Genomic DNA, 15,755 nt, shown 5'->3' on the forward strand with positions numbered 1-15,755 from the left:
TGCTCTAGTCCTAGCTCTACACCCTAAATCTGCTGTGGCCTTGGCTTCCCTAGATCTGCTGTCTATAATGGTAAACTCTCTGGATACAAGAGTCAGCAACGCCAAGCATGCACGCACAAAAATTCAAACATTCACGGTCTCATACAAAAAAAACAAGTGCCCTAAAACATCTCTTTTGTGTCCTTTACTTCTGATATGTCTTGTATGTGTCATGTGCTCGTGGGGGAATGTTTCACAGCAAGGCTAAACTTGTGTCCACTTCATCGTCCTGTTGGTGAGACACTGACCCTTTGTGAATCAGGCAGAGATTCCATTCATAGTTGAAATATGCCTTCCCTTAGGGGTTATCTCTCCTTTCAAAGTTATGACAGAAATGAAAAACAGCCTCCGAAAAAGAAGCTCTTGGCGATAGAGGCCTATCCATAAATAACCTGGCCCGAAGAAGAGACACCACTTCGAGGAAATCTTCCTAAGATTGGTTGCTGTTCTGTCCCTGTCTACCTGCAGGTAAGAAGGACATCAGTGTTCTCTTGTCATCCAGTCAACCAGCTGACTCTATGATTACACAGAGTCTCTAATCTGATCCTTGTACGAGATAGGGTATGACTGGTGCCTATGCATTCACTGCTTGTTCGCATGTGATTTGCATTTCATTGTCACTGCCTTGCAAAGGGAGAACGGAAGGATTTGAGGGCCCTACTAACAGTGCAGCTGTCGCAGCCAAATAGCCAACAAGTCCACACATGTTTTTGACCTTTGCACTATGGCCATATCCATTGTACTGCCAAAACCATCCAACTTTGCAGTTTCTTTGTAAATTCTTACAAGGAATGAGAGTCTATTAGAACACCTGTCCTAATTGTTTAATCAGGGCCCACTGGCCACGAGACAAGCATTTCAACCATTTCGCACACTGTCACGCAACACCTTGTGTTTCTCACGTTGAGAAGTAAGGGATAACTTGTCAGGTCGACAGGTATGGTCAATGTTTGAGAAATTTGAGAGCCCTGTGTTTAATCCCATTCTCCCTAGTCTACAAACAATAGCTACACACCAAGCCAGTGCTTGAATGCTTAATGAACAACTGAATTAAAACTACACTGACTAAATCACAACTCCATGTCCCTTTTTTGATTGTTTTGAAAACTATTTACATTATGCTATTGACAGAACTATTATATTCCGTTTCCTCTTGTGAAAACAGATTTGTCAGATGCAACGTTGTTCGTCTGCCAGAAGGTGGCAGCAGAATCCCATTTATGCTCTGAGATACTATAGAGATACCACTTATTGAGGTGGATTAAAATTAACCTATGGTTATTTGGGCCTATTTCAGAAGAGTTTATTGCCCACCAGTGTCTCAGTGTCAGAGTCAACGCTAATAAACTACACCCCCTAAGCTTCTGTACAAACTAAATGTTCAACTTATTTGACGTTATCTTGAACATATAGGGAATAACAAAACATAAATGAAAAGACACAATCTGAAGTAACATCAAATGAACACAGGGTACAGGCCTAGGTTTTATAAAACCTGTCAATCCAATCTCTCCTTTCAACGTCACTATTTCACAAACACGCGCGCGCGTACTGTACGCACGCACCCAGACGATTAAGTTATTTCACATCAACTGAGACAGGCAGGATTTATCAGATTTAAATTCGAGGTGCCACGTATTTTAGAAACCGATTTCATCGGACATGTGACTGCATTACTGCTCACATGGCCTGTGTGTTTCCATGATCCGCTTTAGTTTTTAAAGTCCGGTGGTCGGACTCGCTCAGCAACCACCATCCGGAGTACAAGACCACTAAAACACGACATAAACGGACAAACCATGGCGAGCAGTGGACAGAAAGTAGTGCTGATCACCGGTTGCTCCTCCGGAATCGGGTTACGAATCGCCGTCACGCTGGCCAAAGATGAAAAGAAGCGTTACCATGGTAAATGCACATTACATTGTTTCAACCTTTTTCCAAAAAGTCTACTTGCTCTGATAGCATTATATGTCGGGCAATTCGTGGTGTTTGTTTAAGTTTTTTTCGTGCAAATAAATCGGCCTGTTTGTCTATGGGCTACACTAATATCAAATCTCCTTTGCGCGTAGGTCTACCTCCCTCTATGAGTTTTTTTGTCTATCCTAAATCATATAGCCCTCTACAAACCCAGTCTTATCGAATCTATTTCCTTTTGTGAACACTGTTTCATTCCCCCTTGGTTCCGCTATTATCATCTGAAAGCGCAGTTTCCAGGGTACGGCTCTGCAAGGATGCCGCTTGGCAGGCGGGGATCATAATAGAGACTGCCAGTTCTCTTTCAAGTGACTTCTCTAGTACAAAGCCCCCTTTATCGCTCTGAATTGTAGACCGCTGCCCCGATTTAGTGCCGTATCTAATGTGCCTATAGTTCACTCACTGGAGCGAGTGTTGAAAGAGGGACAAAGTTTGAGACCTGTACAAGCGAAGGTTCACTCTAAGCAAGGCTTGTTTGAAGTCTTCATCTGGGCTCAGCAGAGTCGGGGTCTCTGACAGACATTGTTCGTTTTTCCTCCCCTTCCTAGCTACAGCCATCCCGTCATTAATGTCAGTCTGAGGATAAGTTTAATTTTTCTCATTCTTTAGGGATACTGGGGGAGATTTATTACCGTGAAAGTAGAGTAGTGGAAAAGAAGCGATTGAGAAGCATACTCCCAAACATTATGCTACTTGGTTTAAATATAATTGTTTTCATTGAATTGTTATGCCCTAAGCAAACTTTTCTCATCAAACTTTAAACTGCTTTTCAAAACCACTTCTAAAATCTATAACAATTGCTCTGTGGCATATAGTATATGCTCTGGGACTATTAACTCCAGTAGAGATTACATATTGCTCTGCTTTGAGCAATGATTGGTACCAGTGGTATAGCATAGCTTCAGAGGACCCCAATATTCCATTTCAGGGTAATGTAGTCCATTTAAGAAGTTTAAGCTTCCCGAGAATAATTCCAGCTTGACCAAAAGAACAATGGAACCCTTATTCTCTCCAATCCATAAATCATATGGATGGTTAAAGGACACCCACATTTCTCATTGTCAAGATTGTAAGTTAAACGGATCTTATTGAATCGTGCAATTCTACATTCTATAGGAACATGTGTGCCACGTTTCTACTCAGAGCAGATGTCCATAAATTCACAATTAAGTCATATTCTATTCACATTCCACCATTCCATGCTCCTTCTATATTAGGCTTACTATCACCCTCACAAACCAATGAACAGTGTCTGTAGGTCTGTGTATGTGGGGGGTGTTTTTTCAGCCAGATGTAATAGAAAAGAGGGTGGATTTATCTATGGAGGGCAGCCGGGTAGATTAGTGTCTGATTAAGCTGTTGTTTACAACAAGTGATTGCTTGTGTACTGCTGTGCAACACTCCAAATAAGGACAAGATTATAAAGAGGCCCACGTTGATAGACTCTTAGTTATAGATTCGTCCGGGGTTTGTAGGTTAACGTCAACGCAGGTTCAAAGTTCAACTGTCTATGATTAAAGCTTTGTGGGAGTGGCAACCTTCTGACCTCATTTGCTATCTCTGCTAATGTGTGTGTGTGTTTCCACAGAGAGATTAGGCCTGTGTCTGTTCTCTCTGTCTTCGGGAATGTGTCACCCGTGTTTGTGTCAGTGGACCATTACCACAAACACGTGTCCTCCCTCGGGGGCTGCGCGTCTCACGACTCGTCGTCTTCTTCCTCTGTCCCGCTTAGTCATCGCCACCATGCGGGACCTGAAGAAGAAGGACAAGCTGGTGGAGGCAGCGGGAGAGGCGTACGGGGAGACTCTCACGCTGCTGCCTCTGGACGTGTGTAGCGACGAGTCAGTCAAGCAGTGCCTCAACAGTGTGAAAGACCACCATGTGGATATCCTTAGTGAGTACAGTAGCACAGGTAGACCCAAAGTGGCCATAACAGTCCTGTTGTTTGGCCGTGACCTGATCCCCAGCTTAGACGAAACCGCCTTTCTCACTGCTTGTTTTGTTGCTTGTGCGTGTGTGCGTGTGTGTGTGTGGGGGGGTGCTTTCAACTGGGCTGTGAGCCTGGTTTTGGTAAGGCATGTCTCAATAAGAGACAATGTAATGAACCCTGTTTGACCTTCTGGATTATTTTTGTGATCTGGATATAGCTGCTATTCATGGCACAGACCCATTGTGTCCACACATTTATCCTAATTACACAAGACCAGACAAACAGCAAGTTACATCACAGCTCTGTTTTCACTTTAGTTTAGCCATATACTGACACCTGGTGGAGACAGTCAAAAATACTGTCTGAATGTGAGGAAGTTTAGTTTTTTTTCCACACGCAATAGTCACACATTCCCCATCAAACGAATTACAAGAGAAAATAACGTACTTCTCCTGCCTTTGTGGGAAAAGCCTCAACTGGAACAGGAACTGGAAGTGGACTGCACAGCAGTGCTTAGCTCCACAGCAACAATAATTCAGATTAGAATTTGACCACATTGCTGGAATCAAAATAAGTTTGAACTTCCCAGTCTGTGTGTGTTTCTGTGTGCGTGTGTCTGTGTGTGTTTGTGTGTCTGTCGTCGCGTCAGTTAACAATGCAGGAGTGGGCCTTCTCGGTCCTGTGGAGAGCATCAGCATTGAGGAGATGAAGAGGGTGTTCGAGACCAACTTCTTTGGCGTGGTGCGCATGATCAAGGAGGTGATGCCCGACATGAAGAAGCGACGTGCCGGTCACATCGTGGTCATGAGCAGTGTCATGGGGCTACAAGGTAGGACAGAGATGGGATGGGGCGGGGGGGGGGGGGTGCAGGGGGAGAGTGCAGAAGGAGTGATATACATTCACTTGATCTGTCCATATGAAATTGACTAATGTCGTACTATCAGAATGTTTGCATTGCTGAATGTCAGAATGTTTGCATTGGCTGTTTCATAGGTTCTGTGTACGCACCGTGCTGGTCATAAGAGGTAGTGAGGTTCAAGTGCAGGAAAGAATCTCTTAACGTGAGCCTTCTGTATCCGGTTGGACAGGAGTGGTGTTCAATGATATCTACACGGCCTCCAAGTTTGCAATGGAGGGCTTCTGTGAGAGTATGGCTGTGCAGCTGATGAAGTTCAACGTTCAGTGAGTTTGCCTTCAGCCCTTTTTATTAACGTCCTCCTGAGGCTTCCCAAGTCCTGAGGTACAGCTGTTCTTGAGAGTGAATACTCTAAGGAGTCAGGTGGCTGAGCGGTGAGGGAATCGGGCTAGTAATCCGAAGGTTGCCAGTTCAATTCCCGGTCATGCCAACGTTAGTTGGCATGACCCTACTTGCCTCGGGGGAATGTCCCTGTACTTACTGTAAGTCGCTCTGGATAAGAGCGTCTGCTAAATGACTAAATGTAATGTAAATCTACTCTAAGCCCGTTTGTCTGTCTGTCCCACCCTCAATCGGTCAGCCTGTCCATGATTGAGCCGGGGCCGGTGCACACCGAGTTTGAGACCAAGATGATGGACGACGTCGCGAAGATGGAGTACCCGGGCGCCGACGCCGACACGGTGCGCTACTTTAAAGACGTCTACCTGCCGTCCTCCATGGACATCTTCGAGGCGATGGGACAGACCCCAGAGGACATTGCCAAGGTCAGTAAACATCTCACCCTTCTACCACAGTACTTAAAGAGCTCTCTATGCAACCCTCCCCCCCCCCCACACACACACACCGTACACCGACTGCTCCTCCATTCGCACATCATTTCCCCCCCCCCTCTCGCCACCCTCTAACGCCAGAAAAGCACGTCGAGCGCTCAAAGGGTTTGCCGTCTTCTCCTCTAGTGCACCAAGAAGGTGATCGAGTCGAGCAGCCCCCGGTTCAGGAACCTGACCAACAGCATGTACACCCCCATCGTGGCCATGAAGTACGCGGACGAGACGGGGGGGCTGTCGGTGAACACCTTCTACAACCTGCTGTTCAACTTCGGCCCCCTCATGCACATCACCATGAGCATCCTCAAGTGCCTGACCTGCAGCTGCCTGCGCAGGCGCACCATCTCCCCCAACTGAAAGGGGGGCGCCAGCGAGACGCCTGCGCTCGCTCGGCCGGTCTCCCGACAACCCAGACTCGACGCCGGGAGGGGGGGGGGGGGGGGGTTGACCAGGGGGAAACGGGATAACCTGGTAGACTAGAGAGGACCACCCTGGAGCCAGGCTTCATAGTTCAGCGAAAGTACCATGATAAGCTTAGCCCCAGCAACACGCACAATTGCACAGGTCGGTTGCGGAGGTACACGGAATGACCTCGCACACACACTAGACGTGAATACATACATTTACATTTAGTCATTTAGCAGACGCTCTTATCCAGAGCGACTTACAGTAAGTACAGGGACATTCCCCCGAGGCAAGTAGGGTGAAGTGCCTTGCCCAAGGACACAACGTCAGTTTGCTTGACCGGGAATCGAACTGGCAACCTTCGGATTACTAGCCCGATTCCCTCACCGCTCAGCCACCTGACTCCCTGACTCCCATACACCAACACAGCCATCCATGAAATGCCCTCCTCTGCTCCTATCAAGGTGGCTCAGTCCACGTATGCTGCCTGCTGGTTGCCGATTCATTCGGCATCGTTAGGGAGAACAGGTGGGTCTTACAGAGAGTAACAGAGAGTAACCTAGCGGTCACACAATCCCAGGAAATCATGACATGAGTAGCCATTAATCCAATGACTCAGACCTTTCAGAACCTACAGAACAGTGCAGTGTTTCTCGAGTCAGCCCGAATACGAAAACTGCCTTAACGAATTGATTTGAACATGAACGCAGTGTTGTTTTATGTTCATCTGCTGTTGAATCAAAGTTATTTTCAAGCTTCATGTGTGGTTTTTAAAGTTTGTGAATGGATAGATATCTTATTTTTTGAACGTAACAAACTGATGTAGAAATAAACATATTGATTTACCCTTTACTTCAGACTTCGTCGATAAGAACACGTTTTGGGCCTCATCTTTCAACAGGTCTTTTTACATTTAGTCATTTAGCAGACGCTCTTATCCAGAGCGACTTACAGTAAGTACAGGGACATTCTCCCCGAGGCAAGTAGGGTGAAGTGCCTTGCCCAAGGACACAACGTCATTTTGCACGGCCGGGAATCAAACTGGCAACCTTCAGATTACTAGCCCGATTCTCTAACCGCTCAGCCATCTGACTCCATCTTTTTACACATCAGACTTCACACTAGCAGGCACCCGCAGCTGACAATATCTCCTATTCACCAACGGGGGGCAGTAGATCACTGACATTGATTTTTCGCACCAGCAGGGCCCATCTGCGCTGAGATGGCATGTGATCCCCCCCTCCCCTCTCCCCCCAAACACACACACACTGATCGTTAGGGAGACGGGAGGGAGCTGCACTTGAGTTGAGCCCATCGCTTTCTCTACTTGACTTGACCGTAGAGTGAAGTCGGAAAGTGGGCCAGATATGCTTGGGAACATCTGTGTGGTTAGACATGATGAAAAGGGTGTTTTCATTTTTGTTTTGTCTGAAGTGACTTCCTGGTATGGGACCAGTACTGCATGGCAGAGCAGCTGGGTAATAAGTAACCGTGTTTGGACCGTAAACTCTCCTCAACCTGTTTGCTCTGACTCACACACATAAGACCTTTCGGGCGTGAGCCTAACTATTATACATTTTGGGAGTGGGAGTGGGAGAGAGAGATAGAAAATGTGTATATAAAAGACAGAGAGGGATATTCCCTTTGTGTGTGTGTGTGTGTGTGTGTCTGTGTGCGTGCATCTGTGTGCATGTGCGAGTGTATATGAACCAAGCCAGTGATCTGTTGATGGATATAAAGAGGTCATGGCCTGCCCCCGATCTAGGCCCCTCCCAGAGCCCCCCACCCCTCTCACACACACACCCCGCTTTGTGCCGTGTGAGAGGATGTGACCCGGTTCCCATCCCTGAGGAAGGGTGAGCCTTGTTAATGACGTCCTCCCCAGACACGGCCCGCACCCCCAGAGCCACCCTCTCCAGCTGTCCCCCCCCCCCCCCCTTGAGCCCCACTGCTCTGGACCCCACAGTCCCCACAGAGGGACAGAGAGGGGCTTGGACGTGGAGTTGCCCGTCTGTCCTCTGGATGCCCCGGCTACAGGCACCCGCCTGGGCTCGGCTGTATTCAGAGCAAGGCCCTCGCTGTGTGGAGGGTCGTCAGCGGTAGGCAGCGCAACTGGTCGCAGACCTGTGGTATCGGAGGCGGAGGGGAGCCACACAGCCCTGTGTGTATGTGTCTTCATCAGAGGCGACAGCTCCGCACAATGGGACAAAGACGCTGTCAATCACAATCAAATAGGTTGGGGAGGTGGGGGGGGGGGGTGGGGGGTGGGGGGGCAGTCCGGTGGGGGAGGGGGGAGGAGCCTGTGTGTCCTGAATGTTTAGGGGGTCCAAGGCCGATTTGGGACGCTGAAGGCTGGGGGGACAGTGAGAGGCGGGGGTGTGTCTGATTTGGGAAAATGAGGGATGGGGTGCCCTGGGCTGAATAGAGGACCTGTTCACTAATTGAATGAACACAGGAGTTACAGCAAGTCTCATTAAACAAGAGCATTATTCTTATCAAACCATTGTTGGGCACTTTTGTTTCAAAATCAAGAACATAATTGCTATATAATCAGGGGCAGCATGACGTGGCTTGGTCTTGACCCCGTCACAACTACTGAGCCACTAAATACACAGGCAACAACGCAAGCACACAGCTTCCTCCTGCACGCAAGGTCCGTGTACACTGACATAACAGTCCCCGTTCGGCTCAGGCACACACACGCACGCGCGCGCGAAAGAAAACACGGAGACACACACACAAACGGCACAGACTAAGGCTGAAACGTTATCTTTGGCATGTTCATGGTCAAGACACATTCCAGAAGGGTTCCGTCTGTACGCTCCCTGGCTGACTCCACGCTGGTTTTGATCTCTCATCTCCTCCACCCCCTCTCCTCCTCTCCTCCCCTCCACCAACATCATCACCTGTCGCCGATGCCTTAGACTCAGAGGGAGAGAGAGAGAGAGAGCAGGGAAGAGAGAGAGCAGGGAAGAGAGAGAGAGAGAGAGAGAGAAAGAGAGAGAGAGAGAGAGAGAGAGAGAGAGAGAGAGAGAGAGAGAGAGAGAGAGAGAGAGTGAGTGAGTGAGTGAGGGAGGTGTGCGTTGCAGACTGAGGTTGTGGGACTCCAGCACTAAGTGGAGCTGTTGTCTGTGTACTGCAGGTTATTCTCTTTGATCCCCGAGCGTGTACGAGTGGCATCACTCTTTAGCCCGGTCTGCTGTTTGTGATGAACAGCCACACCGACACACAACTACGACAGAGCCCAGGCCTGCCTGTCCAAGCTGGAGGTGACGACTCCCTCTTTCTCCCTCAGTCTCCCTGTCTCTAAATCTCTCTCTCTCCCTCCCACTCTCTCTCTCTCTCGTTGCTTCCTATCCCATCCATTGCCCTAGTCTGTGACCTCCAACCCACTCGCACACTCATTCTCTCAGACATGGAGTCTGAGTCATTCTACAGGCCACAGAACAGGCATTGTCATCATGAAAGTATCATCCACTTGTGTCACGGTGTGAGGTGGGCTAGGACCCAAATGCAAGGGAGTACGCAGCCATACTGAAAACAAAGGGTTTATTCTCGAAAAAGCCAGGAACACAGAACGGGTACTCACTGGGACATGGGTAGTAAGGACAAGACAAAGACCGGACACAAAACAGAAACCTAAATACACAGAACCAAACGACACACAGGTGGACACAATGGCGCTAACGAGAACTAGACACAGGTGAAGACAATGACAGGGAAACACCAGGACAGGGCAAAACCAAAAACGGCTGTGGCCGTGACAACTTGTATATGGTTGTGGCCTTAAAAAATCCTGCAGGAATCTCCAGCTTGGTCAACCACCATGCAATTCTGGTCCACTCCCTACCCTCTCAGAACCACGAGTCCCTCTCGTTCAAAGATTACAGGATCCAGTGTGTGTCCCACAATTATGATTCTCGACACCCGGGTGATATATGAAAGAAGCTGGTGTATGTGTGTGTATGTGTGGGCCTTTTTCGACAAAAACAAGCAGCACTGGAGTGTTCGATGGTCGTTTTTCGACGGAGTAGAGGGAGAGGTGTGGCCGTGCCAAAGTCGTGTCAGTCGAGGACTTCAGCTGTTGCTGTACTTCCTCTGTGACTAGGTGCCAAGGCACCTACTCTGTTAGGGTGTTACTAACAGCCTGTTACTGTGGCGTGCCTCATCTGCCTTCTTCACAACGCTCCACACCCCCCCCCCCCCCCCTCCCGCTCACCTTCTTTTCTGCCCTCTCTTTTTCCCCCTCTCTTTCTTATTTTTCGAACTCTCTCTTTTCTCACACTTCAGCCCCGATGATGTCGCTGGATTTCACCCAGCTAATCACACTTTGTGGTTTTAATTAGATGTCTGGAAATCCAAGATGGGCAGAGTGTACGTTTTCACATTTTCCGTGAATGTCGAGCTGCTTTCCTTTCTGCCTGTCTGTTTGACTGAACAGGGATTTCTTCCGTCTGCTTGATGCTTATCCTTCATGCTCATTTCCTAGTGTTTCAGTTGTTGTCTCGCGTTGAGGCGGCAGTGTTGTCCTTTGAGTGTATGTGCGTGTCTTGGTGTGTGTGCGTGTGGGTGTGTGTGCCTGTGCATGTGTGTGTTAGTCCAAGTTCAACCTTAAGGAGCCTTTAACCATCGTCTCCCTCAGCGTGGGCCAGTCTATGACCTCAGCAGACAGACACACTCATGACTCAAGACAGACCGGAGATAAAGAGCAGAGAGCGGTTAGTGAGACTGGAGGAGAGAGACAGAGAGAGAGAGACAGAGAGACAGAGAGACAGAGAGAGAGAGAGAGGACAGAGAGAGAGCTCTCCTTGTGTGACAGACACAAAACCTTATGGCAGAGTGTGCATATCAACAGCAATGAGCTTTTGTTTTCGCCAGGCAACACTGGCCCTTTTCCAGACACTCTTCTCCACTGTCTGTGGTTAGAGTCTTAACAAGACAAGCACTCTCATCTCTGCCAGAGAGAGAGAGAGAGAGAGAGAGAGAGAGAGAGAGAGAGAGGAGAGAGGAGAGAGAGAGAGAGAGAGGAGAGAGAGAGAGAGAGAGAGAGAGAGAGAGAGAGAGAGAGAGAGAGAGAGAGAGAGAGATAGAGAGAGAGAGAGAGAGAGAGAGAGAGAGAGAGAGAGAGAGAGAGAGAGAGAGAGAGAGAGAGAGAGAGAGAGAGAGAGAGAGAGAGAGAGAGAGAGAGAGAGTAGGACAAAGACAGAGACAGAGACCAAAGGATCCAGAGAAATAGAGAGAGAACGAGCGAGAAAGATGACGACGATTCCAAGAGAAAGACTGAAAGAGCGAGAAAGATGGAAATGATTAAAAGAGAGAAACAAGAACATAAAGAGACCGATCGATGTATAGTTAGGGAGAGAACAAGAGAATGAGAGAGACCTCGTCACCAAAGCCAAGACCTGATCCATTCACCAGAGCCAACCATAGTGGGCCATGCTGGGTGGGGTGCTGGGCTCTCGCCTTTGCCAGCAAGCCTGTCCCAGACCAAAGACAGATCATTGTTTATTCAGCTTGAGTGCATCCCATTTTGGCTGCCAGTTAAGAGGCAATAGCATTCCAAATGTTATTTAATAAAAAACACATCAAAACCATGACGTAAACTGATGCACAATCATAAAGACTTTAGGAGACATGCAATATCGTTCCAGACAAGCTACACACATAGCAACATAAACATAAATACATACACAAACAACCGCTTGCATGCATTGGTTATCTTGCTCATTCAACAGCTGATACATAGTAAACTTTGGATAACGTGCTGTACTCGTGCATTCAGAGCGGCATTCTCCCAAAACAAAGAGAATGCCTACGTCTAATGACCATGAGCGATGCGAGGCAGCTTTCGGGCCCCGTGGAAGAGATGTCTTTGTTGGTTATCTCCAATGGAGAGCTGCCTCTGTTTGGCTCGGCCTAATCAGAAGACAAACACGCCTCTGTCGTTTGGTGGCTGTCGCGCCCCCTCGTTCGGATCCACTGCGACGTGTCAGGAGCTGTCCCCCTCTCTTCTTCTCTCGTCAAGTCCGGCAGGGTCTTCCCATGCGTTCGACGGCTATCTCTTTTTTTTCTCATTGGCCTTCGGCATTCTGAATGACATTCTTTAATTAGCCACCGGGCCTGAGGTCTGCCTTTCTGCCCCCCCCCCGTCCCTCCTGTGTGTCTCATCTAAGATGACCCACCTCGGCCCCACACCCCCAGGGATCCTAAAACGTGATTGGTGAACATTAGACATACCTCCACAAATCAAATCAAAATGTATTTGTATAGCCCTTTTTTACACGCAAGGATGTCACAGAGGGCTTCACATACGCCCATAGAACTGCCCCTCAACCAACCTAAACCCTCAAGGACACACAGACTGGCCCCCTGCGCTGGAGGACGAAGCTGGAAGTAGGGACAATACCACAGGGGACTCCCGATCTGGTGAATCCACCTCAACAAGAGGGGTTCATTTCATGTTCAAATTGACAGTATCATTTAACAAAGCACTTCTGCTCTAGGGCACAAGCGCAAGACAATATATACATTTCCTGTGGTAGCTCATGTGCTCCGCTAATGCATCCAGAATTTCTTTTCTCATTTCTATGTGTGTGTGTGTGTGTTTACTGTATGTGTGTGTAAAGAGTAGGTGTCAGACAGAAAGCTACAAAGAGATGAAAAGAGTGAGACAGAAAAGGGGGGTTGAGGTGTGTAAGGAGTATAAAAAATTGATTGAGAGAAGTACACTTGAATTCCTAATGGGAGTACAACAGTACTTAGGAATGATTTGCTGGACCTGATGCTAGTTTCCTCCAGGATCACAATGACTCTTATTGAGAGACTTGTTGCTCTTGTTGGTTTAGTTGTAACTGATTTAAAATTCTTGTACTCGATGTGAAATATTTTACTGTTGATTGCTTTTCTACAGGTACACTCTTGCACTTTTTGAGGTTCATGTTGTTTAATTGTAACTTGTTTAACTGCATGCTCTTATGGTTCTTCCCTTTGGCACTTCTTTGGTTTTTCACAATGTATGCTCATGTTTTGGCTACCCGCAATGTTTGGGGCTATCTCGTTGTTATGATCAGTAACCTATGCACTTTTGTAAAGCTCTCTCTTGGAAGTCGCTTTGGATAAAAGCGTCTGCTAAATGAATACATGGAAATGGAAATGGAAGACTTCCAGATAGCATGAACAAAGTCATCTTTCAGGTGAGCCAGAGACACTTCAGACAGGTAGACTGGTGTCCCCTGGTCTCCTAGTTTCCTGTCCTACTGGTCTCCTAGTCTCCTGTTCCCCCCTTCTCCTGTTCACCTGTCCTAATAGGCTCCTGGTCTCCTACTCTCCTGGTCCCCTGTTCACATAGTTCCCTGGCCTCCAGGCTCCCTGGTCCCCTGGTTTCTGGGTTGGTGGTGGAATGGCTGGGCTGTGCCCTGAGATGGAGGTCAATACAGAACCCTACACCGGTCAAGACACCACTCATGTGATCACCCACTTCCCTGGACGTCCGCCAGCAAAGAACAGAGTTGTGTGTTTGGTCTTTGGTGGGAAAAGCATCCCTCGGAATGTGACTGTGAGAGGGGCGTAGGGGGTGCTGGCACGAGGACCCTGTCTTTCTCAGCACAAGGGCTCACCTCCCGAGGCTGTGGGGGGCCAGGGGTTAGGGGTCAGGTCTGCACAGCGCCCACTCTCTCTCCAACACACAAAACCACAGCCGAGACAGCAACTCTAACAGAGGCCTGACACACCACATTGGCTTCACAACCAGCCTCCATAATCAGACACACAAGCCAACATGTAACCCCCGGACTCGACTCTTTGCCAGCCATACTTCCCACGTACACCTTGACTCGAGGTCTCTGAGGTTTGTCGTCACTGTCACTCATCAGCCATGGTACGCGAACATCTGTTATCGTGCCGCGCTGGAAGTGCAATACCAGATGAGTGATCGAGTGACTTGAAACAAAACTGTTTGCAAACAAAACAGGACAAGAAGTGCTTGTCTGTGCTTGGCTCTGTCCTGTGTCTCTTTTCTCTTTGTCGTTCTTTTCTTTTAGGATTCGTTTTTTCCATCCTGTCGTAGCCCAGGGTCATTATCCGTCGCGTTGTGCTCGTCAGGTGAAGCAGCGGCAGCCATGAGAGCTTAGCAGTCCAGCTTTATTCTGTTTCAGCGCAAACACCCACACATGGCTCGTGTTTGAACCACACTGCAACTATGTATATTCTCCAGTTCCTTTTCACATGCATTTCTGGCTCTGTTTAAAACACACACTATACGGGAATTGTTTATGAAACTTGGGAGACTATTCCATCTATCTTGACCTCCAGAACACCCGCCCCAATTCTCTTTTGCAACTCAAGTACTCCCAGTGAAATAATAATAAACAGATGAGCAATATGGGAACAACTCACAGAGCAAGCAGCCATCCAGGCAGCCAGCCAGCCGGTCAACCCACCAGGCAGGCAGGCGATCTGAGCCCCATCTCTCTTCTCTGGTTCCCAGGCTTCAGGGAGGAGCAGGCAGGCCTCAGCCTGTCTCCCTGAGCAGAACCAGAATAACCGGGCTGATCACCGTTACCTGTCACGGTCACATCCCTCAAGCACACCCATGCTGTACACACCCCACACGCAAGTCCCTGCACACACCAGCTCACCTCTCCGTTCACTGTGGCCTTTCATCGTAAATTACACATTCTAATAATGAATGTCAACTTGGTTTCTGCCTCAGGTTGAAAGAATCATCGAGGTCACGCTGTCTTGTGTAAAGTACTGAATGTGTCTGTGTTAGACCCAGCCTTCTGTGGGGGGAGTCCACGGCTGTTTGTGCCTGTGTGCTCTCTGGCACAGGTTGGGTAATCTTGGAGAGAGGAGGATTCTCCCAGGCCTGAGGGCCCAGGCCTATGCCAGTGCAATCTGCAAGAGAGCCCAGACCATTAACTACAGTGTTACACAGTCGTAAATATACTCCACTACTCCCACACACAAACACACACTTAACCACTTGCACTGCTCCCTCGATAGCCAGCGAGCTCACGCAGGACCTGTTAGCGCGGAGGCACATCAGGGGCTTGTTACAGCTAAAGCACTTGTACTTCACACCAGCGCTAAGAGACATGGACACCCTCAGTGCTCCAACCCACAGACAAAAGCACTCGTTTCGCCTCCCTCTCTCATTTTCTCATCCCCTCTCTCTCTCTCTCTCTCTCTCTCTCTGTCTCTTTCTCTCTCCCTCTCCCTCTCCCTCTCCCTCCCTCCCTCTCTCTTTCTCTCCCATTCTCTGTTCTGGCAAGGACCTCTCGGGCAAATTAAACCCAGATCTCCCATAGATTTGGGGATTGACAGCCGGTGCTACGTGCCAGCACTTCTAAACATCTCAGGGTTGGGAGAAGCCAGGAACACAGGATTATCCCCGACTGGCTCTCAACAGTCAGACCCGTATTTCAGCTGGCACTTCCAAGTCTTTGTCTGTGTCATTTGGGTCCAGCTCTTGGCAGTGACAAACGAACAGGCTAGTTACAGCCGTCTGCTAACGGCTTGGAGGGGATGGCGTCAGAGAGAGTCTGAACGTAGTGTGTGTGTGTGTCAGTGTGTGTGTGTGTGTGTGTGTGTGTGTCAGTGTGACAGGGTGAATATTAGCCTCTGGAGTGTATGGAGCGGACTTCAAATGCTGACTAATTTGGCG

At 48.6% G+C, this 15,755-nt stretch overlaps 1 protein-coding gene across 1 annotated transcript; it reads left to right on the forward strand.

Moving 5' to 3' along the window:
• The first annotated feature begins 1,702 nt into the window (after positions 1-1,702).
• rdh8a (retinol dehydrogenase 8a) lies at positions 1,703-6,149 on the forward strand. Its single transcript, XM_067232848.1, has 6 exons — positions 1,703-1,944; positions 3,746-3,907; positions 4,593-4,772; positions 5,032-5,125; positions 5,440-5,623; positions 5,816-6,149. The coding sequence occupies exons 1-6, from the start codon at positions 1,839-1,841 to the stop codon at positions 6,041-6,043; spliced, it is 954 nt and encodes a 317-aa protein (XP_067088949.1). The 5' UTR covers positions 1,703-1,838; the 3' UTR covers positions 6,044-6,149.
• The last annotated feature ends 9,606 nt before the right edge of the window (positions 6,150-15,755 follow it).

This window comes from Osmerus mordax, chromosome 3 (genome assembly GCF_038355195.1).
Source record: "Osmerus mordax isolate fOsmMor3 chromosome 3, fOsmMor3.pri, whole genome shotgun sequence".
Taxonomy (NCBI): Eukaryota; Metazoa; Chordata; class Actinopteri; order Osmeriformes; family Osmeridae; genus Osmerus; species Osmerus mordax.

Coding starts and splice junctions, on each gene's coding strand:
- rdh8a (XM_067232848.1), top strand. CDS start 1,839: ATGGCGAGCAGTGGACAGAAAGTAGTGCTGATCACCGGTTGCTCCTCC. Junction 3,908..4,592: donor CCACCATGTGGATATCCTTA/GTGAGTACAGTA, acceptor TCGTCGCGTCAG/TTAACAATGCAGGAGTGGGC. Junction 4,773..5,031: donor CAGTGTCATGGGGCTACAAG/GTAGGACAGAGA, acceptor CCGGTTGGACAG/GAGTGGTGTTCAATGATATC.